This window comes from Anopheles stephensi, chromosome X, assembly GCF_013141755.1.
Source record: "Anopheles stephensi strain Indian chromosome X, UCI_ANSTEP_V1.0, whole genome shotgun sequence".
NCBI lineage: Eukaryota > Metazoa > Arthropoda > Insecta > Diptera > Culicidae > Anopheles > Anopheles stephensi.
The window spans coordinates 16,278,517-16,302,075 of NC_050201.1; the positions used below are offsets into that span (position 1 = coordinate 16,278,517).

Sequence of the window (23,559 nt, forward strand, 5' to 3'; positions counted from 1 at the left end):
AGGAGTGAGCAGGCGAGCATCAAGCATCCAACGTAGCGCAAAGGAGATGCAAACGCAGGGAAAAGACAAAGTAAAGATCCAGCATTGCAATGAGTCCCCCCCTCTCACCTAGGCTGGGTGTGATATTGCTCATTCAACTACCGTTTTCTCTTCTACCAAGGGGGTATACTATGTTCATCTTGGCTCGCACGCGTGAATCCGATATGCATCAGCATCGCTGCAAAACCCGTAGCCCAAAACCTTGGGGCGTGAGCCGTCTCGCAAAAACCGCAACTCACCTGCGCACGTCCGGTGAGGGATGTACGCGTATACTGCTCACAGCTCACTTTGCATGCGTTGCCTTCTCTTGAGCTGTACGACTGCCTTCGTTTTTACTACTACGGCCGTTCGTTCCTGTTCGTGCTCACTTGCTCTCCTTCCAATGCCTACACGCCACACTGTAGCGTTTATTGGTTTGTAGCTGTCTTTCCCTTTTCTTTTACTACCTCTTCGTCATAAAAGAAAGTTGCTGCCGGTTTGTGGGCTCTGGCAGCGAAGGGGTTTGTGCGCAACGCAAGCCCACCTGTGCTCGGCGGTGAGTAGTGAAGAAAAGCTCAAGAAACCGGAATACACAGAGAGAGAGCGCACGCGTTCCGTGAAGGAAACCGGGCGGAAGAAATGGAGGAATCGGTTGGTATTCTCTCACTCCCTGTCGGCCGATTCGTATGCGTACCGATTCGATACGTTTTGTTGGCTAAGCTAACGGATCACCCGGCCCCGGTGGAATGGCGCAACGCTGCCGGGAACTATCGGAAGTACGAATGAAGAAAAAAAAAACGGTGGGAAGGAGTCGGAGAAACATAACCTACAAACCGCGGAACAGGTACGTCGGGCGCAAAGCCAGCTACCAGCTTTCAGTAGGTTTGCTACAGCGACTCCAACAGGACGCATCCACAGTTCGTTGGTACTGTGCAACGAAAGGTGCCAGCACCAGTACTTCGCATCGAGTTGTGGTGTTGATATCGGGACTTGAGTAACGTTGAGACAGCTCAGGAAAACAGGGGGATCAGCCGATCAATAGAAAGGGTTTCTGGCATACGTGCTCGTGTGAAAGTGTTCGACCAAGACCAGGATCGCGAACATCCTGGTACGTCGTGTGGCGTACACACACTCAATACGTGCTGCCGGGTTGTCAGTGTCAGTGTGAAATTTGTTTTGCAAATTTTAAAAAGCTGTATCAGCTAGTGATATTGGTCCGTATGTTTGAGTGTGCATGTGTCTAAGTATATTAAATAGCAAAAAGCGGGAATTAATGTGAAGAAAGAGTGCTGTGAAATTCTTGCACACGCAAGCTAGATCAAGTGTCTTAGTGTAATGTGCTAAATTACAAATTGAAAAGTGTTTGCTTCGCCCTTAAGAAACGTATCTGGTAACAAGAACAGAAGACACTGCTTGGACGCAGGAAGTTTGTCGTCAGTAGTTAGGCCTCAATGTTTCTGCAAGCAACTTATTAATTCCACATCAACCAACCAACAACTTAACAAGCAACGCCCGACCCAGCCAAAGGTCCGATTAGAAGGTGGTCCGTGGTCTAGCTCTCCGGCATCCCGGAGACTTGAAGAAGCTGTCGAGTTCCTTTGGACACTGTCAAAGGATCCGAGATCTTTAACTTAGCGACCGGAATAGCCTCAGAACACATACAAAAATGCTTCGTTGCCAGCAGCGAAGGTGTAACAGGCAGATTTTGTTGCTTCTGTTCAGCTGCATCCTGGTCTCCTGCACATACGCCGATGAAGGTAAGTCGGACGATGGTGACGGTGATGCTCCCGAACCCCGCTGCACGCTGCAGTAAAAGTTTGCTCCAAATCAGTTGCATTCGAATGCTACACCTTCACTGGCTGTGGCAAGTCTCCAGGTATCTAGGTATCTGGAGCTTGCATCCACCATCCACAGCCCTGATTTCACACCAACGTCTACCACCGAAGAAGGAGAAAAGCAAAACAGATAACGCTTGCCAACAAAAAGGGAATCGATTCAGGTCCCGTAAGCTCCTGCTGCACTGGATGGGGAACACTGGCACGGTAGTTCCTGTACGGTTCCGCACACTTTACCCGCATAGCACTACTGCCGCACCACGGATACCGCTATAATAACTAGCATGGATGCACAACAGGTTGTACTGGTTTTCGCTGATCCATTCCATTCGTTCCTGGTCATTCAGCACCGGTACAGGGCACGCGAGAATGTGCCTATGAAAACTAGCGCACTTCTTTCGTACCCTTCGCCTGTTCTTATACTTCTGGATTCCAAGGCCTTGACCTATATAAAAAAAAACAACACGCCCACCATTCGCAGTCTCAGACATGAGGTGGTGTAGAACCGTTCTATACGCTGCAAACTCTCGCTCGACCAGTGTCTTATCCCTTATCAGCTGTCACTTTGACGCAGGTAAACGATGCGTGAACTCTCTATAACGGGTCAGTTTAGCGAGCATGCTCAGTTCAGAGCGAGTGTCTCGAATCAGCCCACCAATGAGCAACAAGGTGTGTAACCAATGTTACACCCGTTATAAAGGAAATAAATTCATACCGCACGTATATTTCATATGAATTTATACGTTCATTAACAAAACAGATACACGATGAATCACAGGCATGGTTGGTTCCGGGTTTTTGGGGTGTGATGATTATCATTCAACTTTCTCGTCTATTGCTCGAAAATGGTTTCCGCTTTATCTATTCATCCATCACACTTGGTTTGTGCGACCCTGTTAGAATGGAGCAGTTAATTGAGGATTGACTGTAATGGCATAGAGATAATCTCTCTCCGTTTTTTTGTATCCCTAGACTGATAATTAAATATAAGATAGATGGCGCTTTATAACTCATTATAGTATATACGTTTAGTATACTAAACGATACTGGATGCTGGATTTAAATAACTGGATATGTGTTGTTAAACCTTGATGCATGTTCTGCCAGGGACTTTCCCTACTTAATACTTCATTTGATGGGCTAAAAAATATTCTGAAATAGCTTTCAGTGCCACAGTCTCTATTGAAACCCCAGTTGCACTATGTTTTCCACACATTGATAGCTGTGCCGTAACTTTCAGCCATAAAAAATAGATTGTGTATAACCACATCAATTACGTTACCTGTCAAAGTAGCCACGGCCATTGAGCTTTTGATATTGTGTCAATACACACATTATTTCATACTACAAGAACAGCATACCAGCTTTATGTTGGCTCCATTTTGTCCAACGGACAAAATTCTCCAATTTTTATCATCTCTTTTACAATAATGCATTATGCGGATCTAGAGCAACGACGGTGTTGATAGTGTTTGCTTTATATTTTGTTTTGATGTTTGTGTTTCCTTCACTATTTTGTCGGCCCCGTTTTGTACGATACGGTTCGACAGGCAATTTCACTTTGGTCCGTTTATTTTATTTTTTTTTGCCCCGTAAACTTCCCTCCTGACAGATGGTTTCGTGAAAGAGCGAGAGAGAGAGAGAGAGAGAGAGAGAAAGAAAGCTTTAAATTGGAAATAACTGTAATGCTACCACAGGCGATGCTAATATACACTCTCTTTTGCGCGCACACACACACACACACCAATATCAAGCCGGTAACGTTAAACAGGTGGTTTACTACGAGTTCCTCTGGGTTCTGCTTTAATTTCCATGACCAACAAGATAAACTGCGCAACTGTTTCGAACTCTGCATACGAATGATGGAAGGGGGAACACAGATGTGTGGTTGTGTTTTGTTTAACACAATTTTTGGTCAGTTTTTAATGCAATCAACGAATGCAGGCGAAATACCGCCGAAGGGATGGTGACTCCGCCTGACCATGTTGGTTACGCTCCGAGGGGAATACCACTGGAGCCAAGGGATTTCAGACGAGTTTTTGCTAATTAATAGTTCATTGCCTACTGCTAATTTTAGCGTCTCGCTCAAGGTTCGCTCGACACTAGCGAAAAGGAGATGAATGACGGCATATGTAGCGAAACAACACAACAGGAAAGCTACAACATACACTTGTGGCAGTAGTGCCCGCGAATCAGTAAACCACAGGACTATTAAGGCTTTCCCGGTACCGTAAAGCGTGGCGCGTCTGAGGTTTCGCAACATTTATTTCCCAACCATGCAGCGTAGCCCTCTGATGAAGCCGGTGCACCTTACCCAAACTTACGGTAAATTGCGATCGGTTCGCCAAGCGGTTGTGGATTCCGCACTGTACCCATTTGTTTCTGTGTCGACAATGATTTTCTTTTGCCTGTTGGTTTGTTGCTGTCATTAGCTGACAGTAGCGGTTTGATGGAATGATTCTTGGAGTTGCTGTCGAGCTGTTGTTACATCAATCAGCGGGCCCGAGACTTAGGGGGGAAGGGAGATGGGATTTAAAGTTGCATGCCTATATCCATAAGATGGCGCTTTACTTCTTCACGCAACCGTAACAGCTGAATCAGGGCATTGCATTCCGACAAAAAAAAACACGTGACTGCTGCTTGGATGATATTGACATCAACATTGGGGGAGGTCTGGATGTACGATGTCAACAAGTGTCTGTAGTTAGTATGATGTAGGACATTACTGACAAGACTCCTTAGTGTAACTGGAGCGTGTATTTAAGCTACCAGATGTATTACGGGGTTCGTCTGGAAAGTGGTTGGTTAAGTTGGTAGAACTAGTTTAGGGAATAGCATTAACTAAGTCATCAAAGATGCAGTCTATTACAAGATGTTGGGACTCTTCTACTGGTCGTCTGATAGACATTGCCCAGATATTACCATTAGCTACTATTGAGGTTTACCTACTATTAAGGTGCATACAATACAAGCTTCACTAAATGAATTTACTGAGAGAGTAGTATGACGCCAGTAGTTAAATTCTTCGTTACTAAGTAGTGTTTTAGCATCATCTACAACAATTTACGTTTGAGGAGACTCAATAGCTCTAAGCTATATCTTGCCTACTTTGTGGTATTATATCTCCATCAACTCTAACTTTAACCTTCAAGGATTTGATTTTGAGACTTTGGGAAAATTTTCCAAAATAGTCTATCAACAATAGGACCAGGCCATATTTTCATTAATAAAAAGCCAGTTTACTAGCAAAGTCTCAGAATCCATACTGATATAGATCACCGGATAACACTGGACGATGATAGCTAGTGCAAAATCTTGTCGATTTGATAAATATTTCGATTGATGTTGACTATATAACTGATGTACATGTAGGAACATACAGGAGGAATCATTCCAAGCATTGCAAATTTCACAGCTCTCCCATGCTTTGCTACTTTGTAGGGTCTGGTCAGCTGGCAGCTGCAAAACATGACACCACATGCACTTTAACGGGTTTGTAGAACATCAGGCAAATTGACACCGCCAACTTGATGTCCCAGGGCATTCGGTTACAACTGCTGACACACACGCAAGTTGTAACCACCAGTCGGCCATTTTTCTTCTTCTTTTTTCTCTCTCTCCCTCTCCCTCTGTCTGTTGTGCCTGATGTTTCTATATTCCCAGGATTGAATGCAGATATTGCAGCTTTCCCTGCTTTCACGTTCCACTGTCTTTCCGCGAAGAAAGATAGATAGAGAGAGAGAACAAGAGAGAAAGAGAGAACGACGGTTGCCGGTAGTTCATGTAAAACCATTTAAATAAACTTTCACATTCCCTTGGTTCTCCAGCGGTGTGTGAGCGGTGGTCTCTCCAATGGTGAACTCCAACACGCCAAAGGGCGACGATTCAAGTTCAACCGGGGTTGGAATGCTTGGCGTTTTTGTTACTCGGCTTTATTTTGATTCTCTCTCTCTCTCTCTCTCTCTCTCTCTCTCTCTCTCTTGAGCTTTTCCTCCGTTTCCATCGTTCGTTCGTTCATTGTGCTTTTTCCTCCTTTCTTTCCTTCTATTGTTTTCTTTCCCTGTTCTTTTGCCCGTACCTTACGTAGCTTGAACTTTTAAACTACGTTCCATCTTCGTCGTTCTCGGATTCCACTCTCACTTTCTGGCGTCGTGTGACTTTTTACCTCCCTTTTTTGCTGTGTACTTCGCCGTACGCTTCGATTCTCCCGCATTTTCCACCACTGTAATTGATCTCCTTCTCTGGCACTGTTGTTTCTTTCCATCTATTTCCGCACCTCCCCAATATCTTCCTCACACCCTTGGCCCAGCTACCCTAGACTCGCTAACTTTTCCTTTTGTATGCAACGACAACAACAATGGGAGTTTTGGAGTTTAGTGCAGTTGGGCAGGGGCACAGGGTAAGGAAAGCCGCCATTACGACACCAAAGTGGCGATATCACTTTCTCAGATGGCGAGCCGGGTTCAGCAGCCTACATTCCCAGGCCCGGACGCAGCCGGGTACTGGCGGACTTTGCCCAAAAGTTTCCCTTTCCACACACAGAGCACTCTTCACGATGCCATTGTTGTGGTTCCGCTTGTTGTGTGGAAAGTCGGAATGAAAAGTAGAAGGTTCGCAAAGGGAATGAGCGAAATCATCGTGATCATCACTCGCACAGGGCACACCTACTCGTTAGCCGCTTGCTTTGCGGAGATCTTGGAGAAACGGCCCGAAAGGTGACGGCAGGTCGGAAAATAAAGACGGGCCCTATCCAGTGATTGGAGCAGTTAACCATTGCTGTTGCTAATCGTGTTAGAGGAGGCTCCCTCTTAACACAGTCTTCTGCTCTCTGCACTTTGCTGTGCTCACATGCCTGTTGTTTCCCACTGTGGCTCTGGGGTGTGTAATTGATTTGTTTTCTGCGTTTTTTTTGCAGTACTTGCAAGTAGGTCTACTAAATTATAGCTGATGCCTTTATTGGAGTACAAGACGCAGTTTAGATTCAATTTCTGTTTTATTTTATTCCTGCGCATAATTTCTGCGTCACACCGTCTAACTAGCCTCTTGCAAAACGCACCAACGATGAGCCAACCGATCTCTCCCTCATCTGTGTTCCCACACAAACTTCCTCCCATTAAAACTGGGGATAAAATAAAAAGCAACAAGAACTGCGCAAATAAAGGGTGGTCCGTAAACACAGCATTTTGGGCAACTTCACTTTCACCCCCTCCGGAATTGACACAACCAAACCAAATATGGTTTGGTGGACAATGAAATTTTTGAAAGCTAGAGGACACGGACTTTGAGCGAAAGTGATTCACCCCCGGAATCTTCAAGCGCAAAGGGGCATTCGCCCAAAAGCATTCCTGAAGGTATAATGGTAGAAATATTGCGCCTAACCTGCTTCTTTCACCAGCGTGTACACAACTGAGCTTCACAACTGATCTCCATTATGGGCGTGCGCCTTGCCGATCAATGGCGGCTCCTTTTACGAGTGGCGATTGTGGTGTGCTTTAGCGGGTGGATTCCGGTGTTTCATTTTCTAAGTTCTGTTTGTAAATATTTCACACATCTCTCGTTTGTGCAATGCGCAACGGCGAATGGACAAAGCAAAATTGAGCAATCCACTATTGTACGAGGACGCTACGTGTGCTCTAAATGGCTGGCTGACATTTATACAAGCGGGGTTTTTTGTGCTGTATTTTGAGGTGCGCTACGCCGTAAAGTATGCAATAGCTATTTTGTTCGTTTTATTGATGCTAAGATCCACATATACTAGTGAGTTTCCCCGATTTGTAGCGTCAACTCAAATCTTATTAAAAGCACCAAGTTAGATACCTTTGGCGGTGGTAGCAATAGCTCTTATAAAATCCAGTTCAATCAATCTTCTCGTTGCGTCCTTCGGTTTTATGTGCTTTGCTTCTTCTCTTCCGCTGCTTCCTCTTGTTATCTTTACCCAGTTGCCTCGATTTAATGCCTTTAATCAAGGTCCGCTTCAAAAACGAACGCAATCCAAATTCGTATAAAACGCTTATTCCCGTTCACGAGCTCCTCCATTAAGAGCTGCTCGATCATCATCATGAATCAGGCTCATCATCTGAAGTGTAGAACAGGTTTCATAAGGTAGTTCAGTCGGTTCAGTTGGTTTCTGGTCTCTCTCTCTATCTCTCTTTCTCTTTCTATTCAATACTGTTTCCACCTGTAGTCGCTACGCTTTCACAAACAAGATCAAAACTGCTTGACTTCTTCCCCTGGCATGTGCGTGTGTGTGGTCAGTGTGGAGGGTGATGTCCTCTTTCACCTAGGCGCAGTCGTATTTATTTTGATTGGCGTTGGAGAACCGGATTTCCACCTGATCTTGCGGTTCGATTCGGGTACGCCTCAAAGGAAACATACACACAGAACTAACACGTTGCGCACGTTGGTATGTAGGTCAGCACAGGTACTGCCTGCCGACTATGGCGGTGGATTGTTGATTTGATGCCGCTTGTTATAATCTCTTAGCGCGTTTCGGACCCCCGGGACGTATGCAGTTTCTGACAGACCGCATGATCTTCAATCAAATACATATATTAGCGGTTGGCTTACTTCACGAGAGCGCGCGCGCGTCCACTGTCAGGTTTTGGTTCTGTTATAGCTGGATGCGCTTGTACGAGCGCTTGGCGCGTGAAATATTACACAAATAGAAGATTCCTTCTTCGCCTTTTTTTGTTTGTTTGTTCGATGTAATAGACGTAACGGACAATGCAATAATCAACACACGACAGGAGAAGAATGATGATTAGAGAGCGAGAACAACTGTTATTGGTTCGGTTGAAGTAAACGGTACATTTCGGTAACGGTTAACAACAATTTAGGATCGAACAGCGCATATTTACGATTGAATCTATTGTATGAACTAATTATTGTGTTATTTGTATCTTCACGCTGTGCTCCATCGGTATTTTTAAGATAATCTTGGACGCGGCAAAAGAAAGGAATGAAAAATTCGTCATCTACCATTACAGGTGCTCCATCACCTTCATCTACTCTGTCAGATGCGTTCACCATTTAATTGTTTCGATAAAGTATGATAAAGCTAATGAGTTCCTTTCACTCACTTTTTTCCCATTTCCAGAGGAAAGTTTCACATCGGCCAGCCTGGTTCAGCCCGGTTCCGGCACAGTGACAAAGGTTTGCCCGTTTCCAGGCGCACCGGCCCATGGAAGTGTACACTTCTCCGATGACTCACTGTCAAACAACACCGTTGCCACGTACTACTGTGAGAGGGGTTTCGAGCTGCTCGGACCATCCCGACGTGTCTGTATCGATGCCCAGTGGATACCTGAGGGTATTCCCTTCTGCGGTAAGTAGTGAAGTTGATGTTACTGACTTGATTGGTGAAGCTGTAGATGACGGATACTGGAGTAGCCAGTCAAGTGAGAATTTAATTAGGAATTTGGACAGTTCTCGCCAACGCCACCACCGGTATATCTCCCGATACACTTTCTACATCCGTTACGGCTGACTCGGTGCGGGTTCAGGCATTGAATGAATTCTGCACTACCGGGCCTTCACACGTTCCCGTCCCGTACTCCCGGAACGTTTTTACAATTAATTTTCATCTCCTCAAAAAGGTCTAACTCTAAGACGCCATTCATATAATGAACACAATTTCTTTTGCTACTTTCCCCTTCGTTAGGGATGTGCTACAATGGCATTTGTGGCCCTCCACAAACGGTGGGCAAACAAATAAATGAAAGAAAGATTCCACGCACACCGCGGCCCGACATGGCTTGGACGAAACAGAACAAAAGAGGCCACTTTCTTTTTTCTTTAACTCCACACTCGCTCGCTCTCGCCCAACTTCAATGGGCACTGCCCTATAGCGAACTTTGAAGGTGTACCGCTCGTGTACTCTGTTGTTGAGTTTGTTTTGCGGTTGACGAGTCACCACCAGCAGCTAGACCCGGTACTACGGCGGTATGTTGATCGGGCAAGGCGAGCGGGTTCATCATCTGCGGTTGCACAGGTTGGAAAGTTGGCGATGTCTCCAAGAATTTCTCCTGCTTTACACGCATCGCCTCTCTACCACTGTATGTGTGTGTGGCTGTCACCAAATGCGTTTGTGTGTGCAACTTAGTGAGCAGGTAGTCGTGTCAATGCTTAAGTGAGCAAGTGACTGATGATGATGATGATGATGCTTTTCCGATTGCCTTACAAAACCTTGCGACGAGTCTGGTACGTGAAGCGCGAGCGTGTGTGTGCTAAATTTGTCGCGCTTTCTTTCGCTTTCACCAGCCACATTCTTTTCGATCGGATGTGTGCGAACACATGAACGGTGTCACGATGACGGCATTGGGCCTGTGCCCTTCCTGTGAGAGTCGACCTGCTAAGTTGCCTGCAGTGCTGCCAGGCACGCGAATATGATGATTACTGATCCATTCACATTTTAATGCTCGTTTGCATGTGTGTGTGTGTGATCCTGATTGTACGCTTGCAAATTATCCGTGCGTATAGGAAACTTGAAGAAATTTTGCTGATACGACTTTAAAATGGCCGCCGCCAGTTTGAGTTATCGGTTTATACTGGAGATACTTTCACTGACGGATAATAGAATAAGACCACCATAAACTAAATACAATTCGTAACGTCACCCCATAAGCAGAACAAACTTTTTAACCTACGGTTAAAATCATGCCTAGAAGGTCAAAAATGACAGGCCAAAACCCAAGAGATATTAGTGTCAAAGAAAAAGATATTGGTCCAAAAAATTTTGAATTCTTAGTTAAAGATCTTTAATGTTGAAGGGGCAACAATGACGGCGATCTTCACACGGCAGGACCGGGGTTCAAATCTCATCTTGGACGTTCCCCCATTGTGAGGAAAGACTATCCAACTATGCGGTATCATTCAGTCTAGTAAGTCAGAAATGACAGGCATGACCCTAAAAGGTCGTTAGGCCGAGAAAGAAGAAGAAGTGTAAATTCTTGGGAAAACGGCGATATCATTGGATCAAACAATATAAATGGTAACCAAAATAGAATTGCGTACGCATATTGGAAGTATCGAGTGCAGTAGTTTGAATCACGGATATTACGATGATCGATTAAAATGTCTCCTACCGAATAATATTGTTGTCACTCGGTCAAAACGATTGCAATTTAGCATACTCGTAACTTGTATAATCGTGATTTCATACTCCACTTGCGCAAAGCCGGAAAGCGCTCTTGGCAAACCCCCTTACGAAATCATCGCTGGTCCTTTCTTCCTTTCTTTATTTCTACGGGCGGAATTATACCTCTATTAGATCAGCAAAAGATCTGTTGCTGCTGCTGCTGCTGCTGCTTGATAATTGATTTTCGTTTCCCTATTTTCGGTTTAATTATGGCGTCTGTAGCTGTTACACACGCCACCATTACACCCTCGGCCGCGGCGGCCTATTTGCACCGATGTGTCGGTACGGAAATTAACGGCATCTAGTTTGCGCGCGCTAGATTCCAGCACCACCAAGCCCGGCACACAGCCGGATGAATGATTACTGATTTGTTTCTGTCGAATTTTGCTTCCCCCTCCGTTCGATCCCACCTTATAAACGCTACCGAAACCGATCCTCCCGTATTTCTTCTTGGCACCACCAAGCTTTGTTTGCAACCTGTTGTGATGGGGCCAACACAGTTTCAAGTGCTAAATAACACCGTTAAAAGAGAGCTTAAGAAAGGTGCAGGGAAAAACCCCCCGTACTACACATCTCCTCCGGATCTTCTTCAGCAGTTCCTTCTTGGTGTGGTAGATTGGCGTTGATGCCCGGTCTTGTTTCGAATACGCACCTGGCGGGCTTTGGGTTTTGGGCGTGCGGGAAAAGCACAGCAGCAGTTCTTGAGCAGACGGTTAATATGCTTGACCGGACCGTGCCGGAGGTGGAGGACGCTCCAAACAATTATGGCACGGTGTTACGTTCCGGGCGAGGATAATTAATGGATAATGGATACTCCCTCCTTTCTTTATTTCAAACACGCCAGCCCAAAACGTACCGAAAAACAACCGCTTCATACCACTGGCGTGCGTTTTGTTTGGGTGGTTTTAAATTTCTTCATTGCCGGGGCTCCAAAGCAGATCGAGTGTACTGGTGGCAATTTGACAGGTTGAGCGATTCAAGAATGTTGAAGATATTGAGTAGTACGAGCATTTAAAATGCTCTTCAGTTCTGCGATGGATTTTGCTCCAATTTTAAGGGCGGCACACAGTACTAATGAAGCAGCTGAAGATCAAACCGTCTTTAAATCCTCTTTGTACGGTAAATGACTCCAGACATGGGGCGTCGTCGAAGTACTCTAATCACTCTAATCGTTTTGCTATCATTATCAACCCATTTATCATCTCTATCCAAACATTAAGATCTTCACATACCACAGGATGAAGGGAGGGTGGGAGGGGTAGAGGGGTTGGGAGTGCGTGTTTTCGAATTCAATATCCTGCTAAGCGGTTTTCGAAAAGCCGCACTTGGCTACGGGTTAGAGGCGAAACAGGTCAATTGACCCTCGTGAAGTAATAACCCAGATAGGTAAAGAAAGAAAGCCAAAAAAAAAAACAGGAATGTATCGGGATCGATGTTGCTACGTCTACCGGCCCTAATTGAGACGCTTCCGAAATTGAATTCCTTTAAAAAGCTGTTTTCTTACCAAAACGGGTTGTGACCCACATAGTGCCGTTTTGAAGAAGGAAAACAATACAATACCATTTTAACGTCTGTTAAACGGTACCGTGGGATGGAGGTGGGGAGGAGGGCAAGCAGATTATTCAAAATCGAATTGGAATGATTCGAAATCTCAAACAAGATACATAGTTCCCAGGGATGGGTAGTACTGTAGATCTACTTAACTGGGGAAGGGTTTTTGTGGGTCAAAGAGTGTGAACGATTGATTCTCTTCAGACCTAGATTGGCTATGTTTACAAAAACCCTCAAAACAACGTGTCCGGGGATGGTCTATTGAAATGTCTAATGTGGATATGGCTGTCTGACGTTCATCAACTCTTCCCTTCAACAGTGATAAATGTGGCAGCCGGAAAGGCACCGATGCAAATCTCCACCGAAGCATCGGGAATCCCACAGAAAGCCATCGATGGATCGACGTCCGCTTTCTTCTCGCCGGACACTTGCTCACTGACCAAACCGGAACGCGTACCCTGGTGGTACGTCAATCTGCTAGAGCCGTACATGGTGCAGCTGGTGCGATTGGATTTCGGCAAGTCTTGCTGTGGTAAGTATCTTCTGCGGTCAGAATGCTTCCTAGACACCTAGATTCAACATCATCTCATGCGTGTTTTCTTTTTTTGGGAACTTAGGTAAAGGCAAACCGGCAGCCATTGTTGTACGTGTCGGTAACAATCGTCCCGATTTGGGTACGAATCCTATCTGCAATCGGTTCACCGGTACGCTCGAGGAAGGACAACCCCTGTTCCTGCCCTGCAATCCACCAATGCCGGGAGCATTCGTGTCGGTCCATCTGGAGACAAATGCACCGAGCCAGCTGTCCATCTGCGAGGCGTTTGTGTACACTGATCAGGCACTGCCAATCGAACGGTGTCCCGCATTCCGTGACCAACCGCCCGGTGCGTCCGCTTCGTACAACGGCAAGTGTTACATCTTCTACAGCAGACAACCAGCAACGTTGCGGGATGCACTTGCATTCTGTCGTGCGCGCGGTGGTACACTGATCAACGAAAGCAATCCGGCACTGCAAGGATTCATTAGCTGGGAGCTGTGGCGCCGTCATCGCAGCGATACGTCCTCCCAGTACTGGATGGGTGCGGTGCGTGATGCACAGGACCGCAACACGTGGAAATGGATCGGTGGTGAGGAGGTGTCGGTGTCGTTCTGGAATCTCCCCGGTGGTGATGAGGACTGTGCACGGTACGACGGTTCGAAGGGATGGTTGTGGAGCGACACAAACTGTAACACTCAGCTTAACTTTATCTGTCAACATCGTAAGTATCCCGGCAGGTTTTTTTTTGATGCAGCAGCTAAATGCTGAGAATTGTCGTGTTTTCGTTACAGAGCCCAAGGCTTGCGGCCGACCGGAACAGCCACCAAACTCAACCATGATCGCACCGAAAGGCTTTGATGTGGGTGCGGTCGTTGAGTATAGTTGCGACGAAGGCCATCTGCTAGTAGGACCACAGCAGCGTACCTGTTTGGAGACTGGATTCTACAACGAGTTCCCACCTGTATGCAAATGTATGTATGCCGCCTTCTCTCAACAGATCCATTTTTGTACCGTATCGTAATTTCTCGTTCCTGGTCGTTTTATCCTTTCCTTTAGATATTGAGTGTGGATTGCCAGCATCGATACCGCATGGTAACTACGACCTCATTAATGGCACAGTTGGCTACTTAAGTACAGTGATGTATCGTTGTGCCGATGGGTACGAAATGGTAGGCCGTGCGGTACTGGTCTGTGACATCGATGAGCGTTGGAATGGTCCACCACCACGCTGTGAGCTGATCGAGTGTGATCCTCTGCCAACACTTTTCCCGAACGGTGTTATCGTGTCCTCCAACCAGACGGTGTATGGTACACGCGCAGAAGTACACTGCAATCGTGGCTACATCCCTGACGGTGAACCCGAAATTGTTTGTACAGCGACCGGTCAGTGGAGTCAGCCGCTGCCGAAGTGTGTCCCCAATACGATTGAATTGAACGAAGGTCCAGCAACAGTCCGCCCAAGCGTAGTGGCTACTACGTCAAGTTCATCTCGGGCTCCTCCAGTACTGATCGTTTCGCCGACTACTCCTGCATCGATCGGTGGCATTCCTTCGCGCCGTCAACCAACGGGTGGACGACGACCGGTCAGCACTGTGCGATACTCTACACAGACACCCCCCCAGAGCAGTACCGTATCTGCGGCAGAGTCGACTACATCCATTACGATCAATATGGCGCGACCGACGACTGCGCAACCGAGCCACAGCAGCAGCAGCAGTACCACGGAGTCGCCTATCTTCAGTATCGAGATCGATGATGGTACGGACGATGACACTAGCTTCTTGCCGCATGGCGGTCCTAACCGAAAGCATATGAACAGTAACGATGACTACTACTACCGCAAACCTAACCTTGAAGACGGCCTCAATTCCGATATCGGAACTGACTACGAGGACGACGACCACAACAACGACGATGATAATGACCACAACGCAAACCACAACGACGACAACGACGACGATCATCTACCGACCTTTGACGATAACTTTGACAGCCTCGAGGGCTTCTTCATCGGCACTAACGAAGATTACTCTCTTCCACCTCCTCCCCCTTCAGAAGTGCGCCCCGGATCGATGGGTGAGGATGCGGTTCGACCGTTCCGTCCACAGCAACCGTCCATCGTGATACTGCCGAAGGATCCGGCCGCCGGTAAACCGGCAAACCCCGCCAAACCCACCATCTACGAACCAACCAATCCACCGGCGGTGGTAAGCGTCACCCCGCCGCCCGCCCAAACGTACCGACCGGTAACCGCTGGCACAACCGGACGCCGGCCGGCCACGACGACGACACGTGTCCGCAACCAGCATCCGAACCACGAGCAGGACGTACTGCTGTCTCACCATCCGCAGGACAATGAAATCCCCGGCAGTGTCAATATCCGGCAGGATCAGTCACCGAAGGTGAACGTACCGTTTGCGGTGAACAATGTGGACGATCTGGTGCCGGCGGACGGTACCGATGGCAATGGCGGCAGCGACGGTTTGATCACGAGCTTCGGCGGTGCGAACGGTGGTGCCGGTGGGTTGGGCAGTACGGGCGGTAGCGGGTCTGCAACGGGCGACCGGAAGGAATCGAAGAACGCCAAGCTGAATCTGGGCGCCATTGTTGCGCTCGGTGCGTTCGGTGGTTTCGTCTTCCTAGCCGCCGTCATCACGACCATCGTGATCGTCGTACGAAGGTGATTAATCGTGGATGCCCACGCGCAGACAAATGCTTGCACATAGTGCTTCTCTTTGCGCTTTGCGTTTTGTTTTGTATTACACAAACACACCCACACACACACACACACACACATATACATATAAATAGTGGTGCTCTATCAAGTTTAGGTTCCTCTCTCTCTCTCTCTCTTTCTATATATATATATATATATATATATATATATATATATATATATATATATATATATATATATATATACAAAAGCAATTTCCTACACACACATACACATAAACACACACGTTGTTTAGGTACGATGTCGAGGTGTTATGAAGATGCTCACATATACAAAGAAATGCGTGTCCTAACTGCATTGCCTGTGACTACTTAAGGACTTGTACGACGAACCCTCTATACACTGATTACACATAAAGACACACACACATTTCAACTCACTTACATTTGCATTTTGTAACAAAAGCAGCAGAATTATCATTGCACCGCACGCTCTCGTTGTTTCCAACAACTTGACACATTTGACAGATAGTACTAACATTTCGCAGCTAAAATTTTTCTTTAGCTTCTAGCTAGCTTCTCAATCGTCCGGATGGATCGCATACAAACAATAGTTACCAAAAAAAAAACGAAGATTACAAAAACCAACTATACCTCAAGTAATACGCACTACAAGGTTTAAGGAACATATTTATCTATTATTACTACTCCCTCCTGTACCACTACTCGGCTCATACGGGCATTTATCTGCACGCAGTCCAAAAATTAGAGTCCCGCCACTCGACAATCAGTGTGTGTTTGTAGATTAAGTACGCTTGCTTTATCGGGTAAAAAAACCTTTTCCCAAAAAGAGGTGACGGTGTGTACTGTACCATGGTTTCATTAGAATAGCTTATATTATGCTTACATAACCTAACATTTATGTTGACTTTTAACTAGTGGATGTTAGTTGTTAGTAGCGTGTTAGACATTCGATGATTTATTACTTGGTGGATTTCGTAGCTTTTAGTTTGGTGGTAAAATCGTTTGTTGTAGCGCACTACCTCTAAGGTGCTCAGGGTGTTTACTACTAGCAATCAAACCAAAACAGACGCTTATACTATATTATCGCTTCTCACTGACACATGACAGATTACCGAGACAGCCGCATTTTTCGATTTTTGACAATTGCATGTGCACAGCAGCATCGTTTGCTGTTTGTTAAATACAATCACGTGAAATAACTATTCCAAAATCTGTTTTAAGTTCTTAATCCGGGCGAAAACAAAAAAAACACACACAACACTATTTATTCACACTATTTTAAACCGTTTTGCTTCGCTGCCTCTAGCCGGCGCTGGAGAGTTAATATCGCATCCCAATGATTATGTTTTTCTTTTCTTTTTCCATGAATTTTGTCTTCTCCCCAACTTCCTCTCCTTTTTTTAAAACCATCGAATTTAAAAAAAACATATACACACGGAATACAATCCATCAACAAACGTCAAACGTGCGGCGTGTAGAATGAACACCATCTACACTACAGCTAGAGTTCACAAAAAGAACACATTCTCGTATTCTTAAGCGTTGTTTGCTAATTGGTTGTTTTTTTCCTCCTTAGTTTTGGTTGTTTTCCTTTCTAAGTATAGCTAATAACATAGTATTTATTCCGTGGGCTACAGGAGAAACAAAAAACGTTTGTTATGTCTTAACATTTATATTGAGTAAAGAATGCATTACTAGTAGACACAATCTAATCCAAACATACGCCATGAAACAGATCATGCGTCGTGAAGAACGTATTTGTGACAGCTTCGTACACAGAATACACTAACGCGACGCTGGCAAACGCGCTCACTAAGTGAACCTGTCAACTGTGCTACCGGTGTGTGGTAGCTTAACATCATTTGTAGATAGCAAACGTCATCGGCATTTGATGAGTATGCGAAAATGACTAAAGCAGTCGTTTGGTAGCTGCGTTTAGCATGTGCGGTCGAGAGCATTTTTGAAGGTTAGTTAGAAGTAACAGAGAGCGTTGCCGCAACAATAAGTATTGCACAGTAGTATGTTTCCATTACACTTTAAAGTTTCATTTGGGGACCAAACAAGATAAGTTTTTTTGCAGACAGTTCTGAGCTGACAGTTAGAGTAGGTATACGCGTGTGAACGCTATTCGGCGCTTACTTGAATTCCAGCAAGGGCGAGTAACGACACGAGAATGTAGTTCGATCAATGTTCGCTGGTGGAGTGGGGCGATAAGGAGACACGGAGGGAAGGAGAAAGTGCCGGTGATGGTGGTTGTGGTTGTGTTTTGGTGCGTACCCCCTCCTCTACCCCTCTTTCCCAATTATGATCGCTGCCACCAGTACATAAAGCAGTGAGTGACACTTATCGTACAGTGAGTGTCTTTAGGTTCTTTGAATCTGTCAAAACGACAGCAACATCAGCTTACCGATGGAATTAGGAAAAAAAGATGTTCAATCCTCATAGTCAACACATTCACACACACACACAACGGGCGCATCGGACACACGGCTGAACTATCGTCACAAGTGTCATCTACGATGTAAAACACTGAATCACCAAACCAAGCACCAAACCGATCGATCTTCGAGGATGCGTGAAGGAGTTGGTACAGCTACTGACTGTAAACGTGTCCCAGGACGTGGAGCACGCATAGTACGGAATGGTCTGCTGATGTCTGGTCGGAGCGGTGCGTTCAACTACCGGGTGGTTCGGGATAGTGATATGCAGACACGTCACCTGGGTTCGGTAGCAATAGTAGTGGTTCCGCAATGACAGCTGACGCAAAGATGACGGTGGATCAATAGACAATCCCCGCACGCCAGTCAAGAGCCGCTAGTGTTTTTTTTTTTCTCATACGGCAACGCAATGACTACAAACCGCATGCTACAATGGCGGCCGTTGGGCTTATGACAGATAGTTATCTCCACCTACTAGCATTATTACTTATATACTACTACTACCATTATCATTACTTTTACTATTACTGCCGCTACTAGTACTACTACTACCACTACTACTACCGGTACTACCCATTACTGCTACCTGCCAGTACTATATATTGCCTACCAATTAGTAACAAACACCTGCTACTAAAATAAAGAAAAACAAGCTCAACTCAATCAAACAACTACAAATCCAACACTGCTAAAAGTGCCATAACCACTAGCAAATGACAATACAACAACAACAAAATGGCGCAATTCTGCAAGAACCACATGATACAATATGGCCAACTAGTAACCAGTGTTTGCGCGAAGTGCGCAAGATAGAACAAACAGAAAAAGCAAAAACAAAAACGCATCCACAACCGTGTAACGCATCGTATCTACCAACTAACGTACTATTATCCACCAACATCCAACCCACCAACAATACAAAACAACCAACCAACATGTCATAGATCCCCGTAAATGTAAGAGCTCTTTTTTTCGTCATTTGTTTGGCTTTATTGTTTAGCTTTAGTAACACCGTTTAAACATCACTGTTTTACACTACTCTGCTTAGTTTAGTTTTCATCCTTGCATTATCTGTCCGCCATCTTGCTTCTTGTGCAGAGTGGTTACCACCGCCTTGCAAGAGAAGCCAACGTTTGCAAACGATTTTCTTCCATCCTTGTGCCAATTGCAAGAAGAAAAAGAAGAAGTGATACAGACACACCCTTCTCACGCTTCCTTCTCCAACACCACCACCATCTCACCGCCACTACCTAAATCACTATTACCAAGAGGGCAAGTGTGTGCGTCCTAATGACGTTTTCCGTTAACTTTCTCCACACAACAAAACCATCACACTCTACACAACCACCATACATTTAGCAGCTTCATCTATCGTTTTCACGTGACACTTTCGTTAGTAATTACGACCAAAAAGTTTCCTCTGTTCATGTGTGAGTGTTCTTACTTTTTCCATTTTGTGTGTGTGATTGTGTCGTGCACACACCAACGCTGACAGTTTCCAATTCTGTGTTGATCCTTGTGGCTTTGGTGTACACCTGGGATATTGCTGTCGGTGTGAAGCACCTGTTTCCAGTTTCTCGGTTTACACGCACATTGGTAGGGAATTTGTCGAGGTACTTGTGTCAAACTCGGTACGATTTTCTCGGTACGAAGAACAAATAGGGCGATGTCACTCAAAATTCAACAGGGAAGTGTACATGGAATATCTCGAGAGGAAGTGGATACTTATAGCTATGCATGCAGCCACTAACAACCTGTGTAATTGACATCTGCCGGGAATCATTCTCCAGCTGTTTGCTTTTACATCAGAGCTGTGATAGACGTAACAGGCTTTATGTGGTAGAAGGCAATAACAACAAACCCTCTAGTAATTGTGGTCATGGTCATAAGTTAACAAATGTTCATAGAATTTCTTTTTCGCGTTGCGTGCATCAAGTTTGCTTGGGGTGTAGAGTAATAATCTTAGACACGTACACACTCACACACATACACACGCAAACACACACGTACACCATCTACCGAGAATGGTGTACTTGATTAATTACTAGGTCCCAATTCGATAGTACGACTCTCTATCGCTGAAACAGATTCTAAATACGAAGTCTCCTTTTTCTTTACTTGTGTAGCTGTGTTCTCTCTTTATAAAGATATTTTTAAATACTGTCTAAAGGTGATAATATATATTAGTTTACCGCATCGGGTTATAGGTTGTCTGATCTTTTTGTTTTAGTCTGTCAAACTACTCTCCGTTCACCCTAGTCAAACTACTACTACTACTGCTATTACCGATTCTACTGTTCATATCTAATAAGAATCCAGATTTGCTTGGAAAAGGATGGTAAGAAAAGAGTTCGCAACGTATATTGGCAATGTCAAGAAGATTCGATTTTACCGATTGATATGTCTCGCGAAGATTCTCTCTCTTTTAAACTCCCCAGTTTGTTAGGATTCTAATTTTAAAAATGCAACATAAATACAACAAGTGCAAGAGTTTACTAATTCGCTCCCTAGAACTGTCACTTATGTCACTTTTTCTTCTTTCTCCTTCTCTCTCTCTCTCTCTCTCTCTTGCTCTTTCATACACTTTTCTCTGAATGTTCGATTTACTGAAATAGAAATCGCACCTCAAATCAACACTATCGGCATCGTGCCTCACCGGACTGCAATACGGTCGCGTCCTTTTCTAGCTCCAGCTCCGAGTCGCGGAACGGACTGAATCGCTACTACCGGCAGGCGTGGGAAAATCTGCACGAATCGGCCTCAAAAAGCCACAACCATTCCGGGTTGAAGCGCAAAGAAACGATGGACGCCCCGGTGAACAGATCCCGGTCGCGTGAAAACCTAGACGTGAGCAGATCACGCGAACTGGACAGGTATGTAACCGTGCAGAGACACACAGTCACCTCGCAAACATTACTACATAAACCAACTTTTCCTCCTGACAGATCCCGGGAGAACCTGTCGTCGGCACGAAGCCGTGACTATGGCCGAGACAGTATGGCGTTGCGCGACGGCTCCGAGATGGTTGTGTCGGACGTGTGCGTGAAGGGCGAAAAGAAGCGCCACCATCACCATCATCACAAGAGCAGCCACCGGAATGATTTCCGCGAACCGAACATACTAGGCAGTGGTAATGGACGGCGCGAACATCGCCATTACTGACGCGGTAAAATGATCATCACGATCCGGATCGATGGAGGTGCGGAACGCCACGAGGGCGATAGTCTCAGGCCCAGTCGCGATATCTAGTAGCGAGCGGAAAAATTAGTACACGATTGCGACGTGTTTTAGTAGACTGTTGGTGCGGGATGTTTGCGTGTGTCACCAACAAAACCATCAAGCTCAATGCTGCCAGAGGTGTCCGAACAGCAATAGAGGGGTAGCAATAGTGCACTGAAGACGACCATGAGCCAAGCTCAGCAAAAAGGAAAAAGAAAGGGAGGGAAGAAGGTGAGGTGTAAGATTTGTGTGTATGTGTATGTATATGTGTGTTTGTGATCGAGAGAGAGGGGGACTTCACAGGCACTGGCACATACTCATACCATTTGTTTTTGTTTCTATTTTAAGTAAGCGTATGGGTTACTAAGAGACACTACCACAGTCAACATTATTACTGGTTGTCTCCATTATCCTTTTGTGTACTACCTTTCCAAAACGCACCATTTTTTTATAGAACATACCGTTCCTTTTCCTTTCCCATCCGGTCCTCCACGTCCCCTGGGTTCTGTTTTACTCACACGAGTAAAGTCCCAAACAGCGCGTGAAGTGTGCGGTGTACTACTAAGCGGTGTGTGTACTAATACAGGCGTATATAATTAAGCAGTGCGAACATTTAGTGCTTGTAGTTAACAGTTCGCCTAATGGTCATTTGTTAATTATACAACAATGGTGAAACGGTAGTGATTGAACGAAAGTTACAACGCAAGTCCCCAGTATCAGCGTATTTTGTAATTAATACCCTAGTATCACGAATTTATCGGATAACTGTAGTAGAACTATTGTGTATAGGAAACAAAATGGTTCGTTAAGATAACTTCTTAAGTATTTTGTTTCCTTCCCATTTCCCTTCCCCGTTTTCACCTTTCCCAAGCTTGGTAAGCTTGGCACCCGTTTTGCTTTTTTTCACCATCGTGTACGATCGAAAGCCATTTTGACCACGTTTAGGTTAGTTGATTTAGATCCTCATTTCTAGACGCGGTTGACATGTTTTCCATCATTCTTTAGAAGAAAAACACAGTTATCAAACAGTTGCTTACGCTAGAACCATTTCGAAATGAGAGCAATAGATCTCCTAATCTTTCTCTCTCGTTCTTTCTTTCCGCCCTTTTTTCTTTAAACATCTGCATGTATATACACTAACCAATGACGAATTAGAGCGTTTCCACCAATACCAATACCCCATATGTCTTACGATTTTCGTATCCAATTTTCCTAAAAATGGAGAAAATGAGTGAAGAGCGCATTTTAAAAAAAATAAGCATGAAACATTAGCGAAACAATGGCTTACACATAACACATAATAGAAACCAGTCACAACCATAGTGAACTACTAGAGCCCTAGCTCATGAGAAAACGCTCAAGCACAGCAAGAAGCCGAAAGATGATGGAAAGAAAAAAGAAGACAATTTAAGTGGCAATATGATGTTCTAGTTAACCTATTTTTAGTCGCGTTTAGTAATGGTGTTAAGTGAAAAAAAAACAAGGGGAATTGTTCTATTCTTGCAATAATAAGACGGGTGAGCGGTACGCACAACACCGTAGCTGTTGTGTTGGTTGGTTTCGAACATAGTCGATAGGAAAACAAAAACACACAGACAGGTTACTGTTACTGCTGTATTGGAAGTTTGTAGTGTTTTGCTAGACGTTTGATTTTGTTATATACCGTACTCGATTCCGAAAGAAAACAAAAACGTTCGGTGGGAATATGTGTGTTACTTTTACAAATAAACATTATCAATGTTGCTATACTAAAACGTGTGTATGCGTGTTTGTTTTTTGTTTTGCGGGAATGAAGCGAAGTAGATCTTCTTAAAAATAGAACAAAAACTAAACTTAAAATGACAGGTTTGACACGCCTGTCCACAGAGAAAAAACATGGGTTTTGTATTTTCCGAGTTAGTATTGATCGTTTTTTGGTTTTATTACTTACAGCATACAATTTATTTAGCGTACACTGGTTCTTTCACTCAATTGTTACGTCAGTACCGTTAACGAGTTTGTCAAAAAAAAAGTTTTAGTATGCCTACCCTAAGTATGCGAAAGGTGATAAATATGTGTGCGAATGACATTGTTTCCGAGCCTTTTTGGTTTTTCTATCAGTAAAACACTGCAACGTCTCCCAAT

General features: G+C 45.0%; 1 protein-coding gene across 2 annotated transcripts; it reads left to right on the forward strand.

Annotated features, from left to right (window-relative positions):
• The first annotated feature begins 720 nt into the window (after window positions 1-720).
• Window positions 721-23,189, forward strand: LOC118511472. Of its 2 annotated transcripts, none has more exons than XR_004906154.1 (9): window positions 721-1,775; window positions 8,950-9,177; window positions 12,860-13,072; window positions 13,158-13,799; window positions 13,870-14,049; window positions 14,135-14,836; window positions 15,134-15,758; window positions 17,257-19,172; window positions 20,832-20,949. XR_004906154.1 is itself a non-coding variant. In XM_036054603.1 (9 exons), the coding sequence occupies exons 1-9, from the start codon at window positions 1,685-1,687 to the stop codon at window positions 21,376-21,378; spliced, it is 3,156 nt and encodes a 1,051-aa protein (XP_035910496.1). In that variant the 5' UTR covers window positions 723-1,684; the 3' UTR covers window positions 21,379-23,189. The 2 variants fall into 2 exon arrangements, 1 of the variants encoding a protein (XP_035910496.1); XM_036054603.1 differs by lacking the exon at window positions 17,257-19,172 and adding an exon at window positions 21,162-23,189 and having other exon boundaries at window positions 723-1,775; window positions 20,832-21,089.
• The last annotated feature ends 370 nt before the right edge of the window (window positions 23,190-23,559 follow it).

What these genes read in the sequence shown, in the direction of transcription:
- LOC118511472 (XM_036054603.1), top strand. Translation starts at nt 1,685, where the DNA reads ATGCTTCGTTGCCAGCAGCGAAGGTGTAACAGGCAGATTTTGTTGCTT. An exon ending in TTTCGGCAAGTCTTGCTGTG is followed by an intron (nt 13,073 to 13,157) that starts GTAAGTATCTTC and finishes TTGGGAACTTAG; the next exon opens with GTAAAGGCAAACCGGCAGCC. An exon ending in ATCGTGATCGTCGTACGAAG is followed by an intron (nt 15,759 to 20,831) that starts GTGATTAATCGT and finishes TTACTGAAATAG; the next exon opens with AAATCGCACCTCAAATCAAC.